This window comes from Crotalus tigris, unplaced genomic scaffold (genome assembly GCF_016545835.1).
Source record: "Crotalus tigris isolate CLP2741 ecotype Arizona unplaced genomic scaffold, ASM1654583v1 scf7180000019762.1414395, whole genome shotgun sequence".
Lineage (NCBI taxonomy): Eukaryota > Metazoa > Chordata > Lepidosauria > Squamata > Viperidae > Crotalus > Crotalus tigris.
The window spans coordinates 1,188,731-1,215,287 of NW_024097700.1; the positions used below are offsets into that span (position 1 = coordinate 1,188,731).

The 26,557-nt window shown below is 40.5% G+C and overlaps 1 protein-coding gene across 6 annotated transcripts in view; it reads right to left on the reverse strand.

The window, feature by feature from the left end:
* Positions 1-17,270, reverse strand: part of SMARCA2 (SWI/SNF related, matrix associated, actin dependent regulator of chromatin, subfamily a, member 2) — a 115,691-nt gene extending 98,421 nt beyond the window's left edge. For 2 of the 6 annotated variants that reach the window (XM_039364495.1, XM_039364490.1), the window contains exon 1: positions 4,662-4,886. In XM_039364495.1, the coding sequence (XP_039220429.1) occupies positions 4,662-4,886 (225 nt within the window). Of the gene's footprint in view, positions 1-4,661; positions 4,919-15,210; positions 15,504-16,535; positions 16,699-17,101 lie in introns of those variants that run through there. The other 4 variants (XM_039364493.1, XM_039364494.1, XM_039364492.1 and 1 more) reach the window with 4 other exon arrangements.
* Between the last annotated feature and the right edge of the window lie 9,287 nt (positions 17,271-26,557).

Genomic DNA, 26,557 nt, shown 5'->3' on the forward strand with positions numbered 1-26,557 from the left:
CCTGTTGAATTGCAGAGTTTAAAAAATGCCAAAGCCTTCACAAGGAGGAAAGTGAGAAAATTGAAGAGAATCAGTTCTTATTGTCTCAACAAAAGAAATGATGCACAAGGAGTATCCTGACCATAACCAAATTAATAGGACATCCGGTGACCAGAACGCTGCTTATGCCCTGTATTAAGAGTATTTCTGTTGCTGAGACAGTAATAATTGATTCAGTGCCCCGTCATCTTATAGTACAGTGGTTCTCAACCTTTTTAATGCTGCGACCCCCAACCGGTTGTAAGTCGAGGACTACCAAACCGGTCGTAAGTCGAGGAATTTCCCTGCCCGGGAACGCCGCACATGCGTGGTGCCGCCCCCTGCGCCGGCCGAGGCGTAGCTGGCAAGCGGCAGAGACAGCGCAGGCCAACCACCGGCTGGGCCACCAGCCGGCCCAGCCCAAGGGAGGTAAGGCACCCGCTGGGCCCCACGCGTGCCAGCAACCCTCCCTGCGCCCGCCGGCCTCCCACCCCTGGCCCTCTTTTATTTACATTTTTAGTAGTTGCTCAGCAGGGAGGGGTGGAAACTTCCAGACAGCTCGCCTTCACTGCAGACAACTTGCAGCACCGTTTGCAGAATGGGACTTTTGGCGGGCTCAGCAGGGCAGAGACAGCCTGGACAATTCCTATTGGCTTTTGAAAGCCAATAGAATTAGACTCTATTCAAGAGAGTCTATTCTATTGGCTTTCAAAAGCCAATAGAATAAAAGGGAGTAGTACAGCTAAGGAAAAGGGGGAAAAAATGGCGGACTGCGTTGTTTGGCGACCCCCGTGAAATGGTCGTTCGACCCCAAATGGGGTCCCGACCCACAGGTTGAGAACCACTGTTATAGCACCTTATAGTTAAGTGCCTCAACAACAAGAAAAGTATAGGCATGTAGATGTCCAGTCATCAAAGATTCTACAAATCTGGAGATAGGAAGGGGAAGAGACTAAACTGAAAGTGACTGGTAAGGCCTTGTGTTTAAACTGTTTTTATTGCTACTGTCTTTTTTCTTAGAACAAGAGGACTCTAAGGATGACTTCTATATAGCATTTTCTGTTGCTTTTCTTGTCACCGTAATGGCCCACTGAGTTTGCTAATTAATGTCTTGTTGATTTTTAACAAAAAATGGTTCTCCAGGCAAGAAGGATGAACGGGTAGCCATAGTGAAAGATGCCTACTAACTGTAGTTTGTAATCATACTCCCTGGTTATTGAAGAAGAAAATGCACTTGAGCAGAGATGTATGATCCATACAGAGCAGATACACTCTCCACATATACTCTATTTGTAGTCCAAATTGACAAGCCAACCTTGCACACTTTATTTTAAATTTGGAGATGAGGATTTTGAGAAGCAAATGACTGCCATTTAAAACTCCAAACGTACTCCATATCAAGCACTCTTCTGTTTTGTAAGGGCAACTTTTTATTCTTTAACCGTCAAGCTTCTCTATGGAAAAAAATGGGTTTGAAAATTTCAGATAGCCCACTAATTTATATCACATCAATAGCTATGAAACTTGTGTACCACCTCGGCAAGTAAGAAGAAAAAATATAGTCCCTAAAATAAAAAATTGTCCACTACTTTGTTAGAATTCTAAGTTATTCTTTACACTAGAACAATTGTTCCATTACATTACATCTCAAAACGGATAAACTTTGCTTGTCACAAGTGGATATTTATGAAAGGATTAATAAAGGAACAAAAATCAGACTAAAGACTGTTTTCTTCCAAGGCCATTGTAATCTTCCCCAAAGTCCCTTTTCTGCCCCAGACTTTGCTCCAGATACAGCTTCCCTGACAGTTCAATTCCAAGTCAAACTTTACAGCCTCATTAAGATCCATGGTATCTATCATGGTCTCACTGTCCTTGAAGGTAGCTGAATGTACCATATAGAGATTTCAAGGCTGTGTACATATAATAATTATAGTCTCTGTTCCATTGATTCTGATGTTGTCTATAGGCCTCTCCAAATTCTAGCTTTCAGATAGGATATATACTATCCTATGTATATTCTTAGTTGACCTATTGGCAGTTAAGCCTGGTATATGAAGGGTTCTGAACACTTCAGAAAAACGTACTGTGACAATTTAATATCACAGAAAGCTAATTTTTGTTTGATCTTAACCACCTGAACATCAGTTACGGTTAAATCTAACTGGCCCAATACCCCAAGCAGGTGAAGAAAACAGGTATGGAAAAACTCCAGAAAAACAGCTAAATACGATTAAGAAAAATCTGCTTTGACGTACAAGAGATAAAAGTCTCTTTTGTCCAGTCTCCAATCTTGCCTTTTAAGGGAAGATTATTGAGAGGGTCGGGGTGTGATGTCTCAGTGGTTAAAGATGCTAAGCTTGTCAGCTGGAGAGCTGACAGTCCGGGGTTCAAGACCCGAGCTCTGCGTAATGGGTGAGCTACCATTCCTTGCCCCAGCTCCTGCCCACCTAGCAGTTCGAAAGCATGCAAATACAAGTACATTAATAGGTACTTGTACCTAAGGTAACAGCATTCTGTGCATTTCTGGCGTATAGTGATGATGGCCACATGACCACAGAAATTTTCTGTGGACAATGCTCACTCCCTTGGCCAAGAAACAGAGATGAGCACCATACCCTAAAATCTTTACCTTTATTGAGAGGGTGGTTGGTGCAAAGCTATAGAAGGGCTCCGGATGAAGTGGATTACCTGGACCCCAGGCCAAGGGGGTGATCACAGCATTGAAAGGCCTTGGTCGCACTTGTTGATGATCTTTGGAGGGCTTGGGATGGAAGCAGTGCAACATTCTGGCCCTCCTAGACCTTTCAACAGCTTTCAATACCATTGATTATGGTATTTTTCTGGACCAGCTTTGGGGATTAGGAAAGGAAGGAACTGTGTTATGATGATTCTCCTTTTTCCTCCATGGCTAGTTACAATCGGTGTTAGTAGGAGAGAAATTCAGCCCTAGACCTCTGCAAAGTGGGGTATCTCAGGGCTTGAGTCTCTAGTTGCTCCTTTTTGACATTTACATGAAACCACTAGGGGAGGTTGTCCATCAATATAGGGTCCAGGATTATTAGTATGCTGAAGATACTCAATTATATATCTCTACCCCTAGTCAGACAAATGATGTAGCGGCAGTGCTGGCCAAGTGCTTGGAGACTATAGGAGTCTGGATGGAAGAAACCGGCTTTGAGGTAACCCTGGCAACACAGAATGGATATGGCTTTTTTTTGCTCTCCAGGACCAGATGATTCTTTATCTTTGATTTTGGACAGGTGGTATTTACCCTGACTGAGCTGGTGGATCCTGGACTCAAAGCTCCTAAGGAACAGATGGCAGGCATGGCTAGGGAGGAGGGCCTTTGCACAGATTTGTGTGGTTTGCCAACTGCACACTTTCCTGGAATAGGAGACTTTGCTTATGATCACTCATGCCTTGATCACCTCTTGTCTGGATTACTGCATTGTACTCTACATGGGATGCCCTTGAAGACCACCCAGAAACTTCAACTGGTCCACTTGTAGCAGCAGCAGCATACACAGTAATGGGGATCTCTAGGTTTTACCCATGTAACACCTCTGTTGCGTGAGCTGCACTGGCTTTCAGTTTCTTTCCAGATGCAATTGAAGGTGCTGATCAATATGTTTAAAGGCCTATATGGCACAGGGCAAGGTTTTATCTGTGGGACTGCCTTTCCCTAAGGACATTACCCATCCTACCAGGCCAGATAGGGTGGGCACGCTCATAATCCCTTCCCCCGAACATTGTCATCTGATGGGAGCTAGGAAGCTCCCATGGCAGCCCCTTCCCTATGAAACACTCTTCCTCCTGTGGTTTGGCTTTTAGCTTTCTGTAAGACTTTGAAGACCTCCCCACATATTGGTAGAATACTAGATAATCACACATTAGAACTGATTTGGCCCCACGTTTTTGTTGTTTTCGTGTTTTAGTCAGTTGAGCTTTATAAGCTTTAATATAATTTTATATGTCTTTTAATTTTTGATTGGGAACCACCCAGAGTTGGTGGAAAGATGGGTGGCTATATAAATGTTTTAAATAAATAAAATAAATCTTATATAACCATAACAGAAAGAGAGAACACCAAATAAAGAAGGAAAAGAAAGAAAATCTCCAATTTAATTATGATACCATTCTACAATATTGGATGTAGTCTTATTTTCCTAAGGCACTCTGGCATTTATATACTATGAGCAGAATACTGCACTGTCATAATTCCTGGATCTTAAATGTTGTTACTATAAAATTCCATAGGATAATAAGAAGTTAGTGCCTATTTGAATGAGGTGAGTCTTAAAAATGAAATATTGTTTTTATCTTCTAAAATAGTATCCTTCCCCCCCCAAAAAAATGATAGTGAATCATACACATGTTCACTTCAAAGAATGCTGTACTGAATTTAAACATATGTACTCCAAAGTATTGCTAAATTAAATTATCTCACTGAGGAACATTAACCACCACTGCCACAAGCAAGTCTTAATTTATGCTCTGGAATTCACACCTCAAAATCACAGTACTTAATGAACGAGTTGGATATGTAAAACTGACAGCAAAATTTACGATGACAAATGATAGTTTTAGTTTTCCATCACAATTGTGATGCAGAATGTGAAACATTTGGTAGTAATACTTACTTTGTGCATTTGATGCATGCCTTCCTGTGAATAATCACCCGGTCCCATAGATGGCATTGGATGTGGAACACTTGGAGGTCCAGGACTTGGTCCCATCATGCTATGTACTGAGCTTGGTGATGGCCCGGGTCCTGGGCTGGGACCTAGGATCGGTCCCGGAGATGGTCCTGGCCCTGGTGAAGGGCCTGGATGAGGCATTGTAGTAGGATCAGTTGGTGTAGACATCTACTCTGTCTCTCTTGGAATCAGTGATCAAGCTGTAGTGAAGGGAAAAAAAGAACACATCTAAATTTAAGTTGTTCGCCACTAGGAAAGAAAGATAGATGACATTTAAAGAAATAATTGCGCATGAACGTCAAGTGGTTCTATATCAAAATAAAATATATGTCAAAGTGAAATTACTCATTTATATCGGGAGTCCACTCTATGAAATAGGGCTAAAATAAATTAAGTCTTTTGGAAGAAAATTATAATACATGGTTTGCTTGTTTTTTAAATTGAGTATCATCTTGGGAGTCTTGCACTGAAAGGAAGATTATATAAAATATATACCCAAATAAATAAGAATTATCAGGTTTTCAAAAGAAATTCCCTAAATTCCTTTTTATTTGAGGCAGCTCTTATAAATACCATGATTCTCAAATTCCCCATCTCCCTATTAACAATCAACTATACAGGATAATAAATACAAGGATAAACAAACAATAACAATGCCATTCCGAGTGTCTGTTTGTATGTCAGAAAAAGTGATTGTCTAGACAAAAACAATTAATGCCAAAGCATGTGTTATTGCCTTTTTACGTCAAGCAATATAAAGACATGCTACAAACGTAATGAATATTTGATGCACCCTGTGTTATACATTCCCAAGGACTGCGATCATATACCATTTATTTATTTATTTAGAGTTTTATCCCACCTTTATTTTTTTTATAAATAATTCAAGACGGTGAACATACCTCATACTCCTTCCTTCTTCTACCAAACTGAATTTCAGTTGAGAGCAAACTCTCAAAAAAGGAAAGCAGAGTTTTTCTTCTCTCAATGGGGCACATTTTTGCTCAGAATAACTCATCTTACAAATACTCTCCTTTTTGCAAGTATATTGTGTAAAATTAGCATTCCCCACTTTGGAGCCCTCTGGATGTGTTGACTTTCAAAAGTCATGCAAGTTAATGACTGAATTAGCAGAGATGCTTTGATTAGAGACAATGGACTAGTTTTATAAGAGACCGGACTTTCTGCATGTCAAATACAATAACAGATGGTTAACAGAGGGATCTGAAGATTAGTGTAATGCTTGGGTTAATCTAATGACTGTTTTTTTGCTTTTTAAAAAATATATATTCTATGATCAGGTGTTGGGTTGGTTTGATTATCAGATCGAGATCCCCTCACTTGGAACATTTGTTTATTTAATATAGTATTTTTGTTAAATCAGGATGGGAAAGCTTAGAATTATTTGTAGACCCATTATGTAATGAGGAGAATTTATCAATTTTCTTTGTGTTTTTTTTTTCTCTTTCTCAGCATCCAGTTAAGGTGGATTCTGTATACTTAATGCTAAATTTATTTGACATTGGGTTATTTTTTTTCTTTTGTAGTAGTTAGTATTGGATGTATGTTTTTCATTTTTTTTCTTTTTTTCTTGTTGATAAAACAAAATAAATATACAAAAAATCAAAAGTCATGCAAGTTGAGAGGTGATGGGACTTGAAATCCAACATATCTGTAAATTACCTCATCTTTGCTGCCACATATATTAAGCCAAGTAGACAATATTCGCAGCCTAAAAGCTGCAGGTGGCATCACTGAAAGGTGATGATATTTCAAGAGTTTTATGAGAGGAAATGGAAAATGACATTTTCAGGGGCTGCATACAGTCTAAAGATGCCCACTCTGTTCTAACCCTGAAGTGAGATTCAGGCAAATTTATAAGATGTCACACAAGTTATGGAAAGGGAAATAATTATTAGCTGGAAGTTCCTATAACTGCTAAGTACAAAGATTTGTTTTTGCCCCAAAGTTTCAGGCTGAAGGCTACTTAATAAAGTCCAATCTAGTAATAGCAGGGCTAGTTCTTAGCAGGCACCCTGTCAGACTAAGCAACTCAGTTGCTACTTTCAGAAGTGACCTCTGACCTAGTTTCAGCTCTGTTGTCTTAGCTGACATGGATATACCCACCAGGTTATGGGGGTCCTAACTATTTGGGAACTAATTCCCCCAAAGCTGACAAGACATGGACCCACTATTTGATTTTTTTAATCAGGATTAGTGACTTAACAGAGCTCCTGAATATGCAACAAAACTCAACAGTTTTACTAAATTGTTTTAAAACTTCATATTCCTATGCCTTTATGCTTTTCTCTGATAAGACAGAAAAGAGTGATCATTCACTTCATATTCAAGAGAAACTCGCTAGAAATAAACTGCCTTGGGAGCTCATTCCTTGCAGGGCAAGATACGGAATTACCTCTGAAGCTTTAAACAAAGATACAGAATGCCCCAGGGACTAATTTGTGCCACACAGTACTAACCATTGTTACAATGGTTATATGTACATAACTGTACCTACTAGGTCAATTACATGGTATCCGCAAGAAAACTTTGGAGGGGCAGGGGGCATTCTAAAACAACCATGCTCTGTGGCTCACAAAAGAACAACTCCTATCAATCCCATCCAGCCTAGGCAGTGGTGATGGTTGCTGGAAGTTACTGTACAGTAACCTATGGAAGGTTTCTTTTTCTATGTGTCAAAATGCCCCCATTCTGTGGGGGGGGGGACATTAAGGTTAAAAAAATGGCACTGCTATCAGTTTAAACAGTTTCTTCGTATTACTATCCTACTGTGTTTTAACCAAAGCCTACAATCAGCCTTGCATTGTCTGCAAACAGTATGCACTGCAAACTTACTCTAGTCTATTGTTTTGGTAAATGTTAACCATAGTACCACTAAGTTGAAAACTGCTTCAGCATAACATCTAAAATTACATTAGATGGCTAAAAAGTGCGAACATCTTTCCAACTGTTAGAGTTGTGCTATAATTGTATTCTGGGGGCAACTCTTCAGTTCCCCCCCCATCAAATAAGCCCCTTCAGTAGAATACCTTGTATAATTGTTTCAATATTTTTTTGTTCAACCTCATAGGATAACATTATTTCTGCGTTGTACACAACCTGCTCTTACTGTATTTGAGCAACTACTCCGTATTCCAGAGGCATCTACAAAAGGATCTCGGGGGAAGGGGAAGGGGAGGCCAAATAACTGAAACGGGGTCGTATTATTATGGCACAAGTTCCTTCCCACTTGTATAGACACGATGCCATTGCACACCGTATAGAGCAGGAAAGAAGTTTGTACAACGAAAGCACAACATTGCTTCTGTCATTCAGATGAAAGCACTGGATCTTGGAGATATCGCTAAGACTACAGCAATAGCAATAACAGGCTTATATATCACTCCGTAGTGTTTTACCCCACTCTCTGAGCAGTTTACAAGGTCAGCATATTGCCCCCAACAATCTGGGTCCTAGGAAGGAAGGAAGGAAGGCTGAGTCAACCTTAAACCGGTCAGGATTGAATTCTTGGCTGTGGGCAGAGTTAGCTTGCAATACTGCATTCAAACTACTACGCCACCACATGCAAGATTATCTAATAAAAATATTGGTGGTCATTGACTGTAAGCTTGGAGACGTAATACTGCTTTGTGTTCTATGCACAGAGTTTTGTTCTTTTCTTCCTAAATTGGATCAGTTAATCCAGTGTCATGCTTGAGGACAGGTCTAAGTCGCATGTACATCTTAAACGAAAGGCATTTTCTTGTGGAAAGTAGCATTCATTGCACAAATGGGCACTAATAACACACTAGTTCAGTTATCAGGAAGTGCAAAATCTGCCTGCATTTACATAAAATGGAAGCACTGCAGTCCAAACTGCTGTAATCCTTTCAATGGAGTGACTGAATTCTGAGCTTCAGTCTCTTCACACACACTAAGCCTACAATATAAGTTACATTACTTTTATGCACTGCCAGCCGCCGTTGCTCCCAGCACTTACATCTCACCATGTGCTCTTTCTAGTGTTCCCAGCATATGATATAACCACATCTGTTAGATTATTTTGGGGAAATTGGCCCATCTCTCAGGGATGGCGAGATTTGGATGGTTTTCATTATGTTCCAGAAACCCTCCTAATACAGATATAGAGTACTAGTAGAAAAAATACCTATACAAATATAGCAATTGCTCCCACTTTTGAAAATCTCCCAAGTTTCATCAGAGAAGTTATTATTTTAAGTGCAGATGGGGAAAAATAAAAAAGAAGAAGAAGAAGCCAGATGAAAAAGGAGCCAGATGAAAATGAAGAGATAAATGTAATGGCCAGAATCACTTTGTGGCTTTTTCCTTTAAACACATTTTAAATTAAGATTCTTTTTTTCTTGCACACATTTAGCCTACAGTGGCATGTCTCCCTTTGAAATAGAGACTGCAAAACAGAATGTCTCAAGCCATGAACAATTCATGACAAAGGTCTATACACACGAGAAAGCCTATTGACGCCAAAATGCCACCATAATTTATATTACTGATATGTTGCCAGAATTATAAAATAAAACCAAACCACTTAACAGCAAAAGATCAAAAGTCTACCTAAAACAAAGGTAGACATATACATATACAGGTACCCTTCAACGTACAGTCACAACTCAGCCCCATATTTCTGTTGCTAACTGAAATGTGTGTTGATTTTTGCCCTATTTTACAACCTTTCTTGCCAGTGTTGTTAAGTGAATAACATAACTGTATGGTAAATCTGACTTCCCCGCTGACTTTGCTTGTCAGAAGGTCGCACAAGGTGATCACATGACCCTGGGACACTGCAGCTGTCATAAATTCATGTGTCCTTGTTTAATGACAAATCATTCAGCATTGAACTTGCGCCAGTGTTGAACGAGTGATACTTACCACCAATCCTTGAAGTTCCAGCCATTGCAGCATTCCTGTAGTCAGATGGCCAATATCTGTGACCTTCTTTGTTGGCTACTTACAAGCAAAGTCAGTAAGGAAACCAGCAGGAATGGGAATGATTTGAAATCCTTGTTTAACAACATGTGGTTTGCTTAACAGTTACAACTGGGAAGTGCAGGAACTTCTATCACTAAGCAACAAGGTCAATATCATCATACTCTACAACCGCATTGCTTAGCAATGGAAATTTGGATCCCAATTGCCATAGTTAGCCAAAGAGTACCTGTATTGTGTTACATATAGTAACCTATGGAGTCCTACATTCATAAATTGGCATTTAACAATGCCACATTAGGACAACTTTCAGACTAACTTTTTAAATTGCATGTACAAAGTTGTATCATAAGAGATGACTGAAAAACATGTACAGTATTACATCTGGCCCTTTGGGAGAGCGAAACACACTTTGTGTAAGGACTCTTCTCCGTTATTAACTATATTCTTTATATTTAAGCCTATTCCAAAAATCTCATCCAGCAGATTTTGAAAAACAGAGCTACTGTAGCAAGTAGTTGTAATGAGAATGGAAATAGCAATGTAATAAAAATGGTTCTTTTTAATCATTTTTTTTGTTAAAGTTTCTCTCTCTCTCACACACACACACACACAAACATACACCAAATCCAGAAAGCCAGAGACACCATGACTTATTAATTTTACCGTACAATCAGTCCTTGACTTACAACCGTTTAGTGACCGAAATTACAACAGCATTGAAAAAAATGACTGTTTTTCACACTTACAATTGTTGCAGCACATGATCAAAATTCAAATGCTTGGCAACTGACATGCATTTATGACGGCTGCAGTGTCCTGGGGTCATGTGATCAGCTTTTGCTACCTTCTGACAAGCAAAGTCAATGGGGAAGCCAGATTCACCGTACAGTCATGTTACTAACTTAACAACTGCAGACATTCATTTAACAACGATGGCAAGAAAGGTCATAAAATGGGACAAAACTCACTTAACTTGTCTTGCTTAGCAACAGAAATTTTGTAAGTGAAGGACTACTTGTATTTGACTTTCTTATGGGTAGCCCAATCCCGTTCTCTCCCTTTCCCCTATGTCCAATCCTACTCAAGTACTTTTGTAGCAATTGCAATTAAAATAGCCCCCAATACAGGAAAAGTAGGCAATAAGCTACAAAGATTCCTTTAAATAAACCTTTGTTCATGATGTGGACAAGAGAAGCTGTTTCCATGCTAGGACCTAACAACAGAGTCCAGATGCAATTTCACTTTTCCTTCTTGTCCTACAAAATAGCTTTGCCATTTCCCAAAATAACACCCTCAGGAAAAATAAGAGTAACTGTAAAAGATTCAACATAAATTAGCTCTAAGGCAGGAGACAGGGTGCTGTGACTCCTACTGAATTACAGTTTAGTAATACAGGGGGGAGAAGCAGGCTCTCCGCCTAGGTGATTATAGGCTAGGAGAACATTTCCCAGTTTTGGGAAATCTACAGCATTCAGATATGTAAACTGTACTACCTGAGAATTAAAACCCAACATAATATGGAAAGTGACACAATTGGGAACACTGGTGTATAAGTTTAAAATGTAATTAAGGACTGGGTTGTAATTAAAAAATGGAGAATGGAAGAAGGGGTGGGAAATTAACATTATAATTACTGCTGGCTTGAAGGAATGGAAGAGGAGACAACACACAAATCTAAGGCATGCTACTGCAGCAGATGCATAACAAGGTAGGTCATTTATAATACAGATTCCACTCCATGTAGAATGCCACTGCAATTATATTATGTCACTAGAATTGCAATTATTGTACATTATTTCTCTACCTTACCTGGAAAGTTGGTGTTTTACAATAAATCTGCACTAGTCAAGAATTAGCCATAAATCTGAGACCTGTAATCTTTAGATAATAAAGAGTACTTCCAGCCAATCAGGGTGTGATAGACAGATATCACTGATTTCTGTCATTAATGTTTCAGATTTTAATTCATTTTTGAAATCTGTGCTCTAAAAAGAATCACCTGAACCGTAATTCGAAGTTTCTCCAAGTATTTCTCTTTCAGCTGTTCCTTTATCTACCTCCTGATATCAATCCATATTGAAATACAGGGGTTTGAGATCAGAAAGAATTTTCCATTGTCTTCCTTGAAATGTTCTTTTTCAAAAGAACAGGATTGTTTGCAGTTAAACTGAATAGCAGGCTTTTAACAGTCCTTGTCTTCTTATTCTTCAATGAACCAACATCAAACAGTCTAATCAATATGTATACTTTTGTGTAGTCTGACTCAGGACTTTGAAGACCTACATCAACATTGAATTTGTGGGTTGTTACAGTATATCGCTGAAGGACATGGGTGAAGGTGCTCTCAAAGTAATCCACAGAAATATAGTTAATTGTATGCAAAGGTTTGTTCCTTTCCTTTGCTGCATAAAGACCAGCCACTAGGAGCAAACTTATGCTACAAGAACATTGGGGCAGCTTTGAAGTTTGAAGTTAACCACTCATTGGAGGCCAAGAATAAATCTTTCCATGTAATTAGTTGGCAAGATCCACTGTACAAGCAATCCCAGGAAACAAAGCAGTATCTAGATCAAGGGAGAACATCTTGCTACAAAACTATGCATGCAGTCTCAAAGCTTTCTAGTAATGTTATGTGAAAAATATTAAACACATAGGAAGCTATCATCTTAACTGTTCCTACACATCTTTAATTCAAACTGGCTAACTATCAAGTAAGAGAACACTAATTACTTCCAAGCTTAAGTCACAAAAGGAATAAAATAATCATTGTTTTTAAAAGCAATCCATGTATTTTCTTCAAATTGCAGACAAGGCCCCTAGAGGGAGCATGAAACACCACCAACCAAGGTACAAAATTTTGCAGTGTTATTGGCAGTAGACAAGATTCAAATTTCCAGTATACGTGGGCTATAATCTACTTTGGGAATTGCCAAAAGGAATGAATTATACTTCTCTGCTCAACTATAAGGCCAATTACTTAAGCACTATATTCTGGCTCATGTATATCTGTAAGAGCAGGAAGGAAAACAACCAGAGATGCAAAACAGAGTGTGGACAAGTGCAGAAGAAATAGCACAAAACTGCACCAGTATCTGATAAATATGGTTAATAAAGGTTTTTGGTTGTTAAGATGGCCAGAGAAGGGCAAAATAAGTTTAAAAGATGAGTGCATCTTAATAATGCTCAATACCCCATTAAGGAATTTAAAATTTGCTCTCTTCTGCTTTTATTCAGAAAAGCCATACTTACAATCTACAGTTTGTAGAACATAGGTAATATTTACACTCTATAGTTTCCAGTGTCCTGGAAACAGCAAAACAACAAAGAATATTTTGGCACTTTAAAGACTTAACCAGTTATTATCGCATAAGCTTGTCTGCTGCCTATATCCCCAAGCCCATCAAATCCCTTAGGAGTCACCTGGGAGGCATAAGGGAGAGGTACAGGGGGATTTGGGGAGACAAACAGCCTGCTCACATTACATTAGATGTGGCCCATAATATTAGAAGGATTTACAGTATTTACAGTCTGTTAATTTTTGTTTCTAATATACATCTGAAGTTTGCCTAACACAAGATAAAAAATTCTCACAAGAATATATAATGAGACTACAGTGAGGTCTTCTCCTGTCTGGATTCCTTCCTCTAATTCTTGTTTGTGAAAGCTATATAGGCTGGGAATGTGAGAAATTGCAACCCAATTGGGAGTCATCATCAAGCTGGGAAAAGCTGCTTTACTGAATGTCAATGTACACAAAAAAATTCCAGTCTGCAAAGTGTCCTTGGATCACTGAGATTACAGCAGCAATGTTCAGAAACTTCGTTCAAGAGAAAAATTAAAAGTGTAGACAAAACATCCACTCACATCTATTTGTTCTGTTGTCTGAAGTTCAACATCAACCAAAGGAGTCTGTTTTGTGTCAAGGGAGTATTAATTTAATTCCATTTTTGAAAAAAAATACTACATATATTTCCAGCCCTAACCATGTAAAAATGTTAGCTATTACACTTCTTCTCATTTGACAGCATCAAGTCAAAGCACTGACTAATAAGGAATACTCAGCAACCACTTCAGAAGTTAACAGAAGAAAAGATTTCAGATCATTTTGAAAATGCTGTTGTGTTGCAAGCTTTCTATAAAGCCTATAAAATAACCAATAACCTGAAGCTCAGCCAAAACTCAGAAAAAATACTTATTTAATAATTATCTTCAACTCTGTTAAGTTTACCTTTCTTTGCTAACTGATACACTTAACTACAAATTTGCTTTAAAATGCCCATAACGTATAGAATTGGATCATTGCTATTATTAGGTTTCAGAGTTTGATGAATTGCAGATGGACATAAAAATCTGTATCCAATTCAGTCCTTCTGTTACATTATTTTTTTCTCTCTGCAGTAACAAAGGGATTCTAGAGGAAGGGGAAAAGGGGGGTTAAGCAAATAGGAATAATAGGACAATCAGATTCACAAAAGAAAGTGTGCCTGAATTAGCATGACAATAGGTGAACTCTAAAGCGAAGGCTGCCCCACCTCCAAATATGTAGCTGTTATAGTACTAAAGGAATGGAAGGTTGGGTCTCCATTCATTTGCAGACCTCAGGAGTTAGTGGCTGGAACTAAAGGAGACTGAAGGGAAGGAACTAAAGCACACAGTACACAAAAGAAAGAAGGCCAGAGAACAAGGCTGCAAATGTCAAATGCCATGTTAACCACAGAGCCCCCCCCCCCGTGCCGTCTCCACTTTCACACACACACACACACACACAAAATAGCCTCAGAAAATAATGGCTCACCAACTTCGGCGGCTGCAGTTACTAATGCAAATGGTCCACATTTCAAATCTGCAACATTTCCCAACTTTCAAATAGTTATAGGGTTGTTTTTTTTAAAAAAAGAAAACACAATCGTCCCAATCACATTAAAATGCAAGTACGGAAATCAATTTGGTATTTAAAAAAAAAAAACAAACCACCCCAGCGGAGTCAATCAGTTCCTCTTGTCTGTTGCAAATTGCCGATAATCTCACGGAGCTGAAACAGTTTGCAACCGACGCTCCGAATCGCGCCTGGAACAAATGCAGGATTCGGGCCTTCTGGCCGGCCCGCTCCGTACTCGGAGTTAGAGAGCAGGCAAAACGCGCCATGTGTTCTGTAACTTCGGATTTAAAACATCTGAACGGAGAAGCCTGTCGCCCCCGATCCCCCACGTTGACATACAAAACCCGATCTCAGCTAGCAAACGTGGCTTGTGCGAGGCAAGAGAGACTCTTGCTGGAGTTTGATAGACTCGATAGGCCTCAAGTTTCCGTTTGCCAACACGCCCGGCCGCCTCCACCCGCACCCCCCCCCACCGAGAGCAGAGTCACGAGTGGCGGGGCGCCCATCTAGCCAAGCCGATTTGAAAGTTTCCGACCCTCCCCGGTGGGCGATCCCGAGTCCATGTTGAAAAGAGCCTCCCCCACGCCGTCTCTCTCCCTTCCTCCCACACCCGGTTCCCACAGCAACGGCTGCAGAGACCTTTACCTTTCTGGAGTGACACCCGAAGAAGATCTAGGCACGGCCGCCGTGGGTGAGATGCCAGATGCGCCGATCGCGAGCTTTCATGGCAGACCGGGGCCTATCTCTCCCCCGTCATCATGTCACCACGATCAAACATGTCTGTATGAGAGCGAGAGTCCTATTTGGCTGCGGTGACTTCCTGATTCTCTGCATTGCTGAGCACAGACAGGAAAAAAAAAATCCACCCCAACCAGCGCGAAACCTCGCCTCTTCCTCTCTCCCAGCAGCGAGAGAGCTGGCTCCAGCTACCCTCCTACTTCTCCAGCCTGGCTGGCTCGCATGCTCAGCCACCAGGAGCGAGCGGCACCATTCGGGCGGAATCCTCCTCCTCTTCCAAGGCACTTAGTCATCAACCCCCTCTCCCCCCAGACCCCCACAACTTTTTCCTTCTTTCCCGGCCGAATCTGAACCAAATTCATGCCTGGCGGTTAGAGTTTCCGCGCCGATCACGGGGTGCGGGACGACGCCTCCCCCACCCACCCCCAGCCCCAAAGGTTGAGATTGGCACTCAGCAACTTTCGAAATAAATAAAATGCTCGGCGGTTTCTCCCTCCCCTGGGAAGAAAATAAGGGATGTAAAAGGAAAAGCCCGCGTCGGGCATCTGCACAACAGAGGCGAGATCGCTTTCGGCGAGAGCGAAAGAAGGACGCAAACACCGGGCAATGCCAGATACCTTCGGGGGACACGCACCGCGACAGCAGCTACGGTGCAGAAGAGAGCAAAGGGGGCCGTGGACTTTGAAGACACTAATAAACCCCGAATATTTTGAAGAAGCGAAAAGCGCACCGATTTCTGGTTTCACCCCTCCCGGCATCACAAGACCCCCTTTGCCCAAGCTCTCCGGTCTCGCGTGGGCACTCTCGGCGGTAGTCAGGCAGCGAGACGGTCCGGAGCAGGGCCTGCCTGGATTTGACGCTTCTACCTCTCCTTTCGCGAGCCAATCGCACTCCCACCCTTTTCCTGCTCTCGACCGCAGTGGAAAACTCTGCGGCGGAGCTGGGCTATGAAGGTGGCCTGGATCTTCTGCGGCGAGGCAATCCGCCTGTCTCCGGGCAAAGCGCCTCCGCCTTTTCTCTTCCCCGGGGCAGGACGCCGCGCGAACTTCCAGCACTCGCAGCCGGCCACATGCCTCGATTTCCCCCAGCGGAGCCTTAATACAGTTTCTGGAGGGGGAGAAGAAGACGGGGGCAGTAAAGACCGACTTTCCCCCGCCAGCCTTGTTTCTACTCTCCAAAGACAGCTCGGCGCATCCAAGAGAGGGGTTCAAGAGGAGGCAAAGCTAACCTACCGGCTCCATCGCGCCAGACCTGCCTGTACCTGCTCGCAATCCGTTTCTGGTTCTCTCTCTCTCGGGCTTTCTCTCCTCGCCTCTTCCGTCTCTCTCTCTTCCTCCCCTCCCAGTTTAGGAGCCAAACCCTGCGTGCAACTGATTCCTCGCCGGAGTCTGGCTTGCAACCAGCAGCCAGTCCTCCCTCGCCCGACTTTCTCCCCGGGTTCAGCTGACTCACAAAGTCAGCGCCTGCATCCTCCCCCTCCCCCCCCAGGAAATGTTCTTTACCCAGCCGCTTTTCAAATGAGGATTAGAATTATTAAGAATGATCGCGAAAACTTTCTTCTGACGCTTTTTTCGATCTCTGCAAAGGAGGTGCAAAGGAGATCGAGGCGAGACTTGTTTGTGGCCAGAGGAAATGAAGGGGCAGGGATATCTATTTGGGTATTGTATGGGGGGGGGGACGGAGGATGCACAGGCTAAATTCTTCTCCCTCCCTTCCCCAACACCCCCCCCCAACAAGTACATGGCAGGCAACGGCGGATGATTAGGAAAGGGAGGGAGGAGTTACAAGCAATCTTTACCTTGCTGAGGGAGAGTGGCGGGCTAGATCTCTCCCTCTCTATGAGTCACTCAGGGTACAGATCCTGCCAGGGGAACTAGATTATGAATATGACTTCATTGATGACAGCCATTCCCTCCTCTTCCTAAACTCCCGCCCCGCCTCTCGGCTCGGCCGCTTTCTCCCATTCCGACGCTCCGTACTGGAAGGGGAAGCGCCTGACTGGGTGAGCCGAGTCTCGGCTCCCGTCCGGAAGAGGAAACAGAAAGGCGGATTCGCCACTGCGCTCTGTCACTCAAGCCGCAGCTTGGAGGAGGCGGAGCTTACTGCTCCTCAAAAATGTGGAGAGCCTGGTCAGAGTGCGCGAGCGCGGTTGTCTTTCCCTAACCCCCCCCCCCGGGCAGAGGCGGTTGTGGTGGATGCGTGCATGTGTGTGAACGCTTCTAATATGTTCCTCCCCTCCCCCTCGGTTCAGCTGCTTGGATCAGAGGGGAATCTTTGGAACGTGTCAGCAGCCCCTGAGGGAGAGGAGAGAGAATCCCAGGAGTTGAGGGAGGAGGGGTCAGGTGAAGAAGGTGCTGGAATTTAACCCTGCCTGCCGCTGCTGCAGGCTTGTCGGGGAAGGAAGGGGGAGGAGGAGGCCAAAGCGACTGGGAGAAACAAGCTGACTTCAGCCCAGTGCTGGTTTTGTAGCAATTGTTTACATGTGGCTTGGGCAGGGGCAGATTAATAGGGAAGTTCATCGTGAATTCCTTGATGCTCTCCGAGCATGGTTTTTTGCTTGCGGACTTTTCATTACCCGATAAGGTAACGTCGTGCTAGTGAGTGTGGAATTAGGTCCCTGAATGTTCTCTTACTTATTCACTCTTGGCATAAGAAAAAACTATAAGTTTTGGAAATAAAATAAGGGGGCAGGAAGTTTTAGTATTCATTACAATAAACTTCCAAAAGATATAGGCAGCTGAGGGTTGAACTGTGGAATCCTTGGTGTTTAGCTTGGCTGTGTGCTTGCTTTTCATTATCATGGTAGGTAACATCTTCATTGCTAGTGAGTGTGCATTTTGCTCCTTGTTTATATGTACAAGTAGTCCTCGACTTACAACCAGAACTGAGTGTGGAAAAATGGTCGGGTCACTTTTTTCAGTGCCATTGTAACTTTGGTCCCTAAACAAACTGTTGTAAGTCAAGGAGTACCTGTAGTAGCATGCCCAGCCAGTGTTAGTGGGAATGGTTTTCTCCTTGGTAGTTTCTTGATTTGTATTGTTTTCTGCTTGTCTGGTATTATGTTGACATCAATGGATCTCTTGGCTGTTAGTTGTCTTATTTATTTATGTGCTGTTTTAACTGGTTTTATGATTGCCATCCAGAGTTAAGGATTTGAGATGGGTGGCTATACAAATTGAATAAATAATAAAAGCTAATCCCTGATTATTTGGATGTTGGTTGTTGGAGAGGATGTATTCTGGTCTTTTTGTTTCCTTCTTAGATTTTTGTATTGCCTCTTTTGAATGATTTGTAAATGTGGCTTATCCTCATGTGTCTGTTGATGGCTGATTTGTCTGAATGCCAAACTTCCAGGTATTACTTAGTGCAGAGGTCCCCAACCTTTTGGACACCGGGGACCAATTCCATGGAGAGAGGTATTTCCGTGGACTGGAGGATGCATGGTTTTGTGTGCTGCCTGCATCCCACGGATGGGGCTTTGCTTGTATGTGTGGACGGTTGCTGGCATGCCGCAGCCCGGTACTGGTCCACGGACTGAGGGTTGGGGACCCCTGCCTTAGTGTTTCTGGATGTAGCTTGGTCTAGTTAAAACTATGGTTAAGTCTGTCCATCTGTCGTAAGATTAAGAAGTTTTCATCCTGCTTTCATGGATGTGCTGTAGTAGTCTTCTGACTGCCTTTTTTTCATGGTGGCTGTCCTTACACTGTTGTAGTTGAGTTGTAGATGTCACATTCTGCAACATAAATTGTAGTTACACTTATTAGTACTGATTATGTTACCTAGTCAGATAAGGAAAAACAAGCAAACAGCCTAAATCAGCACCAATGACTCTACAGTTCAATCCTGAGCTGCGTATATTTTCTTTTATTGGAAGAAAATATAATTGTAATGAATAATAAAACTTTTATCTACAAATCTAGTATTTTCCCTTATGCTGAAAATGAGTGAAGTACAGATAACACTTCAGTTTATCTGCTGGCCAGTCACTCTTTCAACTTCAGTAACCTTGACGAAGCATCCCCTCAAAAACATACTCTCAGCAAGGAAGATGTCGGAGAAGACTATAAAACTATCACAGAAATATAAGGCATAAGCAAAATAATTGCTAGGTAGCTGTTAACAGAGTAGCTGAAAAAACCATCCAGTACTTAGGGCTAGCATAAGGAGTACAATTTTGTAAATTTCTTATGGTATTGCTCTCATTGTAATTTCCAATATATTTGAATGTCTCCTTGGCTTAGCAAAGCAGTTGGACGATAGGAGAGCTAAATCTGACTCTACGTGTGTCTCTAAGTGATGCAAACCTTGAGGCAAAGATAAAAATTAACAAATTTTCTGAAAGTTAAACAATACCTAATCGGGGGATCCCCTTCAGTTCAGGATCATTAATAAAAGACCCTTCGCATCAATACAGATCCTGAGATGCTTGTGCGTCTCAAAAACTTTTTCATCCATCATTCAAGTCAAAGCTGATCATTCCCTTTTGGCTAGAACACTTGAGACTTAAACCAGTTTGATATTCTCCCATTTCATGTTGCACAGAGACTTTGTGACGATGGATTTAGATGACAAATGCTTAAATTTGGGAGGAGAAAGTGCTAGGGTTGTGGGGGGCCATTTTAAACTTAATGCAGCAACAGATGAAGTATGGCACACAGTCTAGATTGGAGGCTTTATTTTCTTGATGATTGTCTCCATCTTTGGAGTATACAAGTATGGCAGAATACTTATAAAAGAGCAAAAGGTGAAAAAGATTGAAGGGGGACACAGCAAATAATTCACTTTCAGAGAATTGCTGGCAACAGAATTGATGATACTAAGAATTGTTAGCGTTGAAAACAAAACCCAATTTTTTTTACAACATGCATGTGATTCTCTTTAACCCTTTCATAATTTAAGTCCACCTCACTGTATGGGTGGTTACAGTTGTAACTTTTTTTTAAAAAAGCCTGATTTACCTTTGCTAAACATGCATGGATTCAGGCAATGCATATATTAAAACATAAAAAATAAATTCTACACTACTGGATCCAACCCTGCTTAGATTTGTGAGTTCAGTCATTGCAAGGCCCTGTCATATAGCAAGACATATGCCAAGTATATATGAGGCAACATAAAATTTAATCCCATGACTTCAATAACCTCCAGGCACCCAATAAGAATCTTTTATCTTTTATAGTATGGTTTCATGTAATGATAACAGCTAATGTAACTTGGGAGGTGGAGTACTTTGGAAGTTTCCTAATCTTTAATGAATTACAGACCTGCTGCTATAAATTAAAACGGTGGGCAATTTCCCTTTGGCTGGAAGATAAGATGTGTTTAGGAGTAAAATGATAGTGGAGGATATGGAATAAATAAAGCATCCCTCAATATATAAACCATCTGAGGAGAAGGGGAAAATGTCATCCTCGATTTATGACCAGTCATTTAATGACCATTCAAAGTTTTGACAATCTTCAAAAAATCTATTTACAACCCATCCTCAAATTTACAACTGCCTCTCCTGCCTGTCACTTGATCACATTTTAGATGCTTGGCAACCAGCTAGTATTTAAGTATCCTGCAGTCATGTGGGCACAATTTGCATTGGGGAAGTTGGAGTTGGTTAACAACCATGTGATTTGATTAACAACTATATGATTCACTTAACAACCAATGTCAAAATGGTCAAAATTTGATCCAGTCACATTGTGATTCACCTTATGATCATAACAACTTAAGAGTCAAAATTCTGGGCTCCAATGTGGTCATAGTGTATAGTGTAAGCGGAGGGGACATACTTTTTTTTTTTTTTAACCAAGCACCACCGGAGTTTAAGCAGATCAATATATACCATTACCCTTTTTTGTATGAAAGTGGCCTGTGCTCCTTTTACTTTTTATCTTTGCTATAAGGAGAATATATGTAAGAAGCAAATTTCCATGAAAGAGATAAACCAAATGTCATTTGTTTTTCAAACAGAAAGATATAGCAAACATATTAATCTCTGTGGCAAAATAAAACAATGCAAGAGCCAATGCACAAATTAAACTTTCTTCACTATAAATCACCCAGCAGATTTTGTTTTAGGGTTTAGGCTAGTGGGGTCTGAAAATGTATTCGTCGTAGGTAGCTTTCTTAGTTCACTGGTGGATCCCAGTGTGATATATAATATTTCAATCTCTTCATTGGTCAGAAGACTGGTTCCATATCTGTAGAGGAATAACCCGCTTAAATAAAATATTACACCTGAATAGCACAAAAGTGATCAGTGTTCTGCTCACAAAATGAGCATAAGCAGCTCAAAACTATCTGAAGTAACACTACATGTAAAATCCAAAAATGCAAAAAGAATATTTCTGTGTTATTGATCTTGTACATAAAGAAGAAAGTAAGGTCACTTACACAGAAGGAATAATTCACATTGTCATCTGCTACCTAGAATTAAATTGCACAAGTTGAGCCAAAAGTTGCTAAAGATTCACTGAACTGCTGATTGTTTTCTTTTTATGCTAGACACCATGGGAGGGGAGGGGATATTTAGAGTTCAGAATCAGCAAAGAGAGAATATTAGCATAGCTCTAATCCTGCTCCATGCATCTGCTAAGTACTGAAAGAAAATGCAAAGAGGATAGAATTGTATGTACAATGTATCTATCTATGCATGTATATAAACTTCCCAAAACATAATGGAGTCTCAAATACATACTATATGGAAATTAAACAGAATCCAACAGGCCTTATACTTATTTTTTTAAGTAATTCAATGTCAAAATGTACGTCTTGGTTAAATAAAAGGAAGGAAACTATAATCTTCTGCATGAGACGAGATTTTTAAAACCAAACTAAAGATTTGACCTGAAACTTGAATAGGGACACATATGATCTAATACATTGCATGGATTTTCAATCTCTGACCCATTATGTTAACGGGAAGACTTTCAATTTTAAGTCAAATTTGTGGTTTCTGAATTTTAGAGACATAATGAACATGCCCAAATGTGTTGTTAATGCAAGTTATTATCTATATTCACTCTTGATGTTTTCATAGCAGTTCCATTCCAGCCTGATTGCCTCATGCTTATTTCATAAATGCTTGTAACTACCAAAAATTAGCATGAAAAATGCTGGTGTTTTGAAGGAATTTAATTCCTTGTGAAGGAACTGAACAAGATGTTCAGATTATTAAAAACAAGTTACATGAATATGAAAGATCAATCAAATTGTATTGACAAAGTATCTTAACCTCTATAAGAATCATATAGACCAATAATGAATGAACTCATTTCACAAGTGCCAAATCTAACTATAATATACTATCATGCACAGCAGTGAAGTATTTGAGGAAGTACAAGAACAGGAGCATTAAATATGAAATGATTTTTTTAAAAAATAAAAACATTCAAAAGTGCCCAGTGAGAATTGAATCTGGAACATCAAATGTTTATTGAGAGAAAGAATATAAATAAAGTAGTTTCAGTATTTGGAAAAGGAGTTATCAAGGTCAAATCCTGACCTGGAGTACAATATCAAGTCTTGGTTAGAGATAACACTTGAGGTCCCATAGCAACTTTTGATTGTAGTATAATCAAGAGGATGTATGACAGATTCAGATTTGTCCAACATTTTGATCTGTCATACATCTCTCACAAATAGAACATGAATATCATATCTTCTTGTTTATATTCTGCATGTAGTATGTTGCCTGTTGTCATGCTTTGTCATATAACTTCTCTTTGAAAGTGTTGGTGCCCCCTGAAAAATCTTAATTCATGTGGGAGAAATATTAGAACATTAGCAGTAGAAAACTTTAGGTATTTTACGATTTAATCAGTTCCTGTTGCGGAACACAAGAGTTTCATATGACGAAATCCCACCATATTGTAAACAACGTAAGTATCTACAGATGAAAACACAAAAAATATAGAGGTAAGATTGCTTCAAAGAAGTATTTGGGGCTTGATTGTCACAACTAAGGTTGAACAGAACCCCTGGGACTCTGGCCTCCATCAATTTTAATCTCTTGATTTTAGAAGCATTGTTTCAATTTTGAATTTGCGCTGTTCGATTCCTCAATTCCTCTTTGATTCCCTGAATTCTGAACAATTCTACCTTTCTCCATTATCCCTCTGCCTCAGTAAACCATAATCCTGAACCTGCAAGTCACACTTCTACACTGACCCAGAAATCTGCTCTTGCTTCCAGATTTGGCATTGGCTCAAGTGTAATTATTGTATCTTTCGTAGATACTGTAGGACCTTACAAAAGTCTAGAATATTTACAAAGAATGGAAAAGACATTCTACATTCAGGTGAGTTTTTATTCTACCAGAATTGGGAACATTTCCAGTTACCATTCTAAGGTAGTGGTCCTATATTTTAGGCACTGTCTTCTGCAAGTCTACGTGGTTAAATAAACTGTTCATCATATTCTAATTATTATGGTTTTATCAGAGTTTAGGCCTGACTTTTAGGCCTGACTTTTACAACCACAACTGGGACCAGAATTTCTGTTGCTAAGCAAGCCAGGCATGTCTGATTTTACAACCTTTTTTGCCATGATTGTTAAGCAAATCACTGCAGCTGTTAAGTGACTTGTGCAGTTGTTAAGCAAATCCAGCTCCCCCGCTATACGTTGTTTGTTGCAAGCCAGTGGAAGGTTACAAATGGAGATCACATACCCACTCAATGGTAGTAAATACATTTCCAAATTTTGAGCACTTGACCGTAGTGATGTTGTGATGGTCATAAATGTGAGGATTGATCATACATCACTTTTTTCACTGGCATCCTAACTTTAAATGGCTGTAAGGGAAGGATATATATACATAACTGATCTGGCAACCTATTTTCTTTTTGAGGTTGTGGAGATGACTAGAGAAATCACACATATTACTGAGCCTCTGTCTGATATAAAATGGTCCTACTAAAAATGAAATGATGGCTGCGATAGTGTATGCTGAGATCAATAAACAGAAGATAGGATTCTACATACTGTTTTCACTGGTTTTGACATCTGAAAAAATCAACATTTGTGTTTTCATCATCTGGAGGGTCATTTGCATCATTCTGCTAATGCTTTATTTTATATTAGAAAGCTGCAGTTTCCAGAGACTGCAGTAGGAAGAACAGAGCTCAGGTAGTGCTGGAGCTTTCCCCTACTAGCTGTTTGTTTGGTTTATTTATTTATTTATTCCATTGAAATTGCCTTTCACCAACTGCTTTTCTTCCCAAGTGGAAAAAAACACTGTCATTTTTCTGCTTAGAAACAAAACAGCTTGGGATAGATCATTTTGAGTGGCTGGAGGTAAAGAGAATTAAGAACCTTTTCCCTTTGCTACTGACTCATTTCTGATTATAGCTTCCCAAGGCTGCTTTTCATTTAATAAACAACAATAACCCATCAGGGGGGTTGTTAAGTGCAATTATGCATATCATCTGCTTTCAGCCAGGAGACTATTGCCTACGCTATCAGATTTCTTATGTTTATGGATAAATATTAACAGAAATGCATGTAAAGATTATGAATATTGGATATTTCTTATTGCATGTATACAAGATTTTAAGGGACGATATGGCTAATGAGTAATGGCTAATTTGTTGAACTTTTTAGATCATTTTGTCTGTCTAATGATATGCATTAAGGCAGGGTTCCCCAATCTTTCTGGGTTAGCGGCCCAGTGGGAAAGGGAGGGGCAGGCGTCTTACACACGCAAACGTGAATGTGGCCACACATGCACACACACACACACACACAGGCTGTGAGCATGTGCACAATGCAAACAAAGCTGTGAGCATGCACACAAGGCTCTCAGCAATGCCAGTGCCTGTGAGGCTTGTGGTGCTGTCGCCAGGTTCGCGGTGATGCTACCACCAGCATGAGGATCACACCGCCGCTCCCGCATGAGACTTGCACCGTGGCCTGCTTGCCACTTGGAGTGCTGTGTCACCCATGCAACATTCATGGCAACGCCACCACCCATAAGATACTAGTGGCACTGTCGCTGCCTGCGCAACACTTGCAGCAACGGTGGCACAAGGGGGGGATGAGCACATGCACGCTGTGAATTCTAGTTCCATCTTAGCCTTGAAAACCAGCTGGGTGACTTTGGGCCAACAATTTATCTCAGCTCAACTCACTTCACAGCGTTGTGGGGGAAAATAGAAGGAGGAAAGAGTATTGTGTGTGTTCGCCACAGATTTGGGAAGGTGGTGTACGTCATAAAAAGGCATCCGAAATTTCACTATTTTATATGTCTCAGATGAGGGAGGATATTATACACTCATCTGTTAACATGGCTGTTTTGAGTTCATGTAGCATAACTTTGGGTAAAGGAGAGGCTGCAAGTTAGCAAAGCAGCATTGACTATTAATGCTAGGAGACTAAGGGAAATTGAAAAGGCAACCATATGAAGCCACCAAGCAGCTATTAAGAGCCCTAAAATGTACAACAAGAACTTTGAACAACCATTTGTAGCTGCGCGTTATGAGGAAACTGGAATCCTGGTAGCTGCCAAATCTAATGCTAATGTTAAAAATAGCCCTGGACAAAGAATTTTCATAGCACAATTGGGAATGGTATTAGTATTGTTAACAGCACTATTTAATAATTATTTCACACTGCTGTTGGAAACAACTGTTCAAAAGAAAATAAAGTATAGCAAATGCCAACCCTAAATTATTTACAGCTTGAAGAAGGTCCAGATAATGTCCACTTCTATGAAGGGAAACATTTAAAAAAAAAATCTTACATCAGCGGCTTGATTTTTGCTTATCCCCAGGTTAGGATATATCTAAGATACCAAACCACTTCGGGCCACTGTTGTCTTCTCATTCTAGATCAAACTGATGCTAAAATAAGAAAATGTAGATACATGTGCGCCCTTATTATCATCTTGAGAGATCTTCATGCAGTGACAGAAACCAAGAAGAGTGTTTTTTCTTGCAATTAATAAATACAATGTTAGCCTATCAATTATTTCTCAAGCCAATGATAAGAAAGGTATGGAAAGTATTGCTAACTGCAAAATCTTTTGGTTCTTATCCCAATATATTAATAATAAAAACAATACTGGATAACAGTATTTATCTATGTCCATAATCCTACACTAAATTCCTATTAAAGTATAACAAATTGCATTGTTGGCTTCTTTTTGCAGGATATTCTTATTCTTACATTCTGATGTAACTTAATGTGTGTTGCCTAAAAATGATCTCAACAAGATTCTCAAAAACTTGTTATTTTATAGGAATCGGTAATCAAAATCAAGTTT